The sequence below is a fragment of the Rutidosis leptorrhynchoides genome, chromosome 7, assembly GCF_046630445.1.
Source record: "Rutidosis leptorrhynchoides isolate AG116_Rl617_1_P2 chromosome 7, CSIRO_AGI_Rlap_v1, whole genome shotgun sequence".
NCBI lineage: Eukaryota > Viridiplantae > Streptophyta > Magnoliopsida > Asterales > Asteraceae > Rutidosis > Rutidosis leptorrhynchoides.
In genome coordinates this window covers 348,858,941-348,863,987 of record NC_092339.1, presented here as the reverse complement: position 1 = coordinate 348,863,987, position 5,047 = coordinate 348,858,941, and the positions used below count along the sequence as shown (strand labels likewise).

General features: G+C 36.0%; 1 protein-coding gene across 1 annotated transcript; it reads left to right on the top strand.

Moving 5' to 3' along the window:
- The first annotated feature begins 3,362 nt into the window (after window positions 1-3,362).
- On the top strand, window positions 3,363-4,301 carry LOC139860407 (flavonol sulfotransferase-like). Its single transcript, XM_071849169.1, has one exon. It carries the CDS (start codon window positions 3,363-3,365, stop codon window positions 4,299-4,301), a length of 939 nt encoding a protein of 312 aa, XP_071705270.1.
- The last annotated feature ends 746 nt before the right edge of the window (window positions 4,302-5,047 follow it).

The following is a 5,047-nucleotide window of genomic DNA, read 5'->3' as shown; positions in this document are numbered from 1 at the left end:
ACATGATTTCTTACTCTCTTTTAACTTTATAATTTAATTAAACTTTGACTCGACTATGAATAAACTCACGAGAAACAATGACTCGGTAGTTGTAGTTAGCAAGTGTTCCGTTTAAGATTCTTCTCAAGAGAGCGGTGAATGCTAGTTGAATCGATGAAAACTCATAATCATCCTAAGGTTTGTTTGATTGGGGGTTTTAAAGTTTAGATATTAACAAAACTAATTCAATTTAAAACTAGAAACTAAAAATGATTAAGCAAATATTAAATATTAAAGGCATGTACACTTGCTTAATCCACTTGATGCATTATGGTTGTTCTATTGTTCACTTAAGAGCTAATTGTGTTCAAATTTTGGACTAGTATCCCTACTAGATGTTAATATGATCAATCAACACTTACAAATTCCCATAAGCTTGCATTAATTGAATCTAGTTGAATCATCTAATTACCTTTAGTACCTAGCCTAGGTTAAAGTCCCCTAAAACCCTTTGGTAATCAAAATCCCTTAAGAAAACCAACCTCACTATGTTGACTAAAGACCAAATGAAAACCAACCCAATTTAAGACCCCAATCCCTTGAAAGCCCCAAATTGATTGTCTAGATCACCTAAGTGTTGAAGTATGGTATGAAATGCTTCCCTAATCAAATCCGTTTGAAAGTTCCACAAATAATATAATTAAAGTCAAGCCTAAAACAAGCATAGCAAAGGATCTTGTGACTAGTTCTAATGACAAGCCAAGATTATCAACTCAAATGATCATCCAAACATAATCAATTAATAAGATAAGAACAACCCGTAGCAATCAAGTAACATAAACAAGTGTACATAATAAGTCTAGCCAATCATGGCTAGAACAAGATCAATACAAGCTATAATAGTAAATATAAACATCATTAAGAAATAAACAAGAATAGATTGTACTAAAATTAAGAAATTACAAAAGTGACTAGATGAAGAAGATGAAGATGGTGAAGAACAAGCCCTAGAACTTGATTCAATCTTCAAATCTTTGATGTAGAATGGAATAGATGATGGAATCTTGATGAAAACCTTAAGAAAATAGCTAAGAAACTCTATTTTTGATCAGCCACCATGAACTATTCTAATGAGTGAATGATATATTAAAACCCTTAATCTCTTCTTTTTTATACTCTTCAAAAACTGCCCAGAAAACAGAGGTGGAACGTCGTTCCTCTATAAGGAACGCCGTTCCTTTACTCTTGATGTAGAATGCTGTTCTGGATGTGAGAACGTCGTTCTTGGCTTCATGTGGAATGCCGTTCTTAATTCAAAACGTCGTTCTTGAATTGTGCTAGAAATGCCATCTTGTTCTGCCTTCATTTCCTTTGTAAATTTCCCAAGTAGAACGTCGTTTCTGGCTTTGGAATGTCATTCTTATGTATGGAACGGCGTTCCCTGATTATGGAACGTCTTTCTTGTCTTCCAGGATGAGCACTTTGCAGTTTTCTTGAAACACTTGCACATTTTGGTCAATTTTACACCACATTTACACTTAAAACTACAATAGCACTCAGAATGCGATAAAACCAAAGATCATAAATTTTCGAGCACTTTGAAAACGAAAACTGAGTAAAACGAGGTACATTTGCGTGAGAAACATAGTGTGGATGAGCAATATCAGCCGGTTTGACAACAGACTAAAAGTCTAATCGCAATCAATACCAATTTATTGGCTATTACCATTAGCAACTAACCTGGATTTTTAACGAACTAGGGAACCATCAACTTGATACTTCTACTTAAATTACCACACAAAATGAACTACAGTAGCCCCGGGTGGGCATGGAACAAGTACCCAAGTGCCATTAGAAATAAGATCATGATATTCCTTATCCATGGCTTTATGCTAGGTAGGATCCTTACGAGCCTGTAAATATGACCAGGGAACGGAAGAAGGGTTAGTAATAGTAGTAGTGTGTAAGTTGAGCAGGGTGGTAGGTTTAGTGATGTCGTGTTTGCCACGGGTCATCATAGGGTGTGGAGAAGGAGGTGATGGAGAGGTGGTTGGGGTGGGAGTGGGTGAATCAATGGTCGAGGTAGCAGAATGTTGGGTAATAGGTGTAGGTTGAGCCTGAAAGGCTGGAGGAAATGACGGTGAAATAGAGTCAAGAAACTCATAAGATGGATGTTATGTGGGAATACCGAACCAAACAGAAAGACGGTTTCATTAAAGACAACATGACGTGAGATGGTGATCTTTTGAGTAGAATGATCAAGGCAACAAAACCACGATGATCTGATTGGTATCCAAGGAAGATACAAGGCGTGGAGCGTGGTGCTAGTTTGTTAGTGGTACTAAGGTGAGGAAAACACACGTAACTGAAAACACGTAAGTGGGTATAAGCTGGGTGTTGTTTGAAAAGTCGAAAGTGAGCTGTGTCATTTTGAATGGTTGAGGAAGGTAGAATGCTAAGAAAATGAGTGAACGTGTTAAGGGCCTCTGCCCAATATGTGGGCGGAAGACGTGCATGAGATAATATGGTGTGAATGTTGTTGTTAATAGTTGGAAGCATTCTTTCAAACTTACCATTTCGGTGAGGCATGTATGGGCAAGAAAAACAAGAATGGATGTCATTATTGGTAAAGAAGTCATGAAATGCATTATTGTCGAATTCACCTCCTTTGTAATATTGAAAGGCTTTTACTATGCATTTAAATTGGGTTTGAACATTCGTTGAGAAACGTAGACATTTTTTAAATACATCATATTTGTGTCGTAAAGGATAAACTCACAAGTAATAATGCGTATAATAATCAAGAAAAATAATATAATATTTTAAACCACTCAAGCTATTAATTTGTGATGTCCAAATGTCAAGATGGATAATATTAAAAGGGAAATTGAAAATAGAATTCAAAGTATTAAAAGGAAGTCGGACGTGTTAGTCAAGCTGACACGGTTTGCACAACACACACAATTTTTCTTTATGACAAGAGATAAATTGACTTGAAGTTAATTGTTAAAGTGTAGTGTATAAATATGTCATGTTTAGCTAGCCTACCTACTAATTTGTCTTGATCCAAATTTAATATTAAGCGGACAGCAAAGTTTGATTAAAATATTACGGAGTAATTATGGAAGATGCTACTAAGTATGTAGTAATAATGCATGTAATATTTTTTTCTAATTAAAAAGTAGTACTATATTATTAGATTAGATGTTAATCTGCTATACCTACCAAGTATCCAGACTTAGTAATAAATAAAATATAAGAAACGTAAAGCACGATATAGCTGCACCTATGGATCTTTAAATTTGGAATTAGTTTACTTACTAAATTCACAATCCTCACTAAAAAGTAACAAAACTTGCTAAACCATCCTATCCATCTTTTTAATGGAGGAGATGTTGAAAACACTTCCTCAACACACTTGTAGCTGGTCTAAAGGCAAGATAACTTTTTACAAGTATCAAAACTACTGGACGAGTCAACAGTTAGTTGTGGGAGGACATCTAGCTCAACAAAGCTTTAAAGCTTACCCGACCGATATATTTCTATGCAGTTCCCCCAAAACCGGCACTACTTGGCTCAAGTCGTTGGCTTTCGCCATCGTTACCCGACAAAAGTTTGATGACTCCACCACTCCTTTGCTCAACAAAAATGTTCATGAATGTGTTCCATTCCTAGAAAGGGGACTTGAAATAATTGAGGAAAATCACAAAAACTCGGGCTTACCACTTGTGGCCACACACTTTCCTTATCCTTCATTGCCCGAATCAGTCATTGCTTCAAACTGCAAGATAGTTTATGTGTATCGCAACATTAAAGATGTCATAGTTTCTCATTATCATTTTCGTACGAAAGCGATGAACATAACCAGTGAAGACGCGCCTTTTGAGGAAGCGTTTGAAGAGTTCTGTCAAGGCATTTCGGGGTATGGACCTTATTGGGATCATATTTTAGGGTACTGGAAAGCAAGTCTTAAAAGGCCAGACAGAATTCTTTTTTTGAAATACGAAGATCTGAAAAAGGATCCGACAAGCAATGCGAAGAAGCTTGCAGAGTTCATGGGTTACCCCTTTTCGACTGAAGAAGAGAAAGCGGGCGTTATTGAAAAGATTACAAGTTTATGTAGTTTTGAGAATATGAGCAACTTGGAAGTTAATAAAACGGGAAGTATTAGAGTTGGTGGGTTGGAAAACAAGCTTTATTTCAGAAAGGCTGAAGATGGAGATTGGAAAAACTACTTTACAAATGAGATGAAAGAAAAGATAGACAAATTAATTGATGAAAAACTTAATGGAACTGGTTTAATTCTCAAACATAACTGTTAAATATCACACTGGCCTTGTTACATATGCTTGATATTATATGCTTTAATTTTAGTTTTCATTTCAAAGTTATGTTATGTTATTGAATAATTGAGGGCTATGTATGCCTCTCTGTACTGTCTATGTCAGTTACTTGTTTGTTAAAGAGTGTGGAGTGAATGATGAATTGTGGTTACTAAAATGTGATTATGGTGTTGTTTTATTCAGTTGGTAATATTCAAATGAGTTTTTTCAAACTATGTTTACAGGATCTGAGTTGTCTGAAACATGAGAGTGTCTAACAGATCTTATATCATCCATGTGAGTATGTGACCATGTCAACCCGACCCGTCCAGACCCGTTTTGACCCATTACCTAACCAACCCAATCACATCTTTACTTGAACGAAAAAGCACACTAGAAATGGCGATTCATCGTACTATGTAAAAGGACAAGCCGGTTTGCAAACATGCTTTGCAGCTTATTTATAGACATTCACACATTCAGTAACACTGCTGTTCTAACCACAGCTTGATCAAACAAAACATCCAATAAACAGTATAATTTAAACCATTCTGTATAATATAAAACTTACCAGCACAATCCATTATTTAATGTATCTTCAATTATATAATTTTGAAATTTATCATGAGCTCGCTCCATAAACACGAATCCTCTGTTCGATAAACACACGGCAAACAGGACATGTTGCCCGTCCCCGGGTCCCGGGTCCCGGTTCCATACTCATCATTACAACTAGCACAAACAAC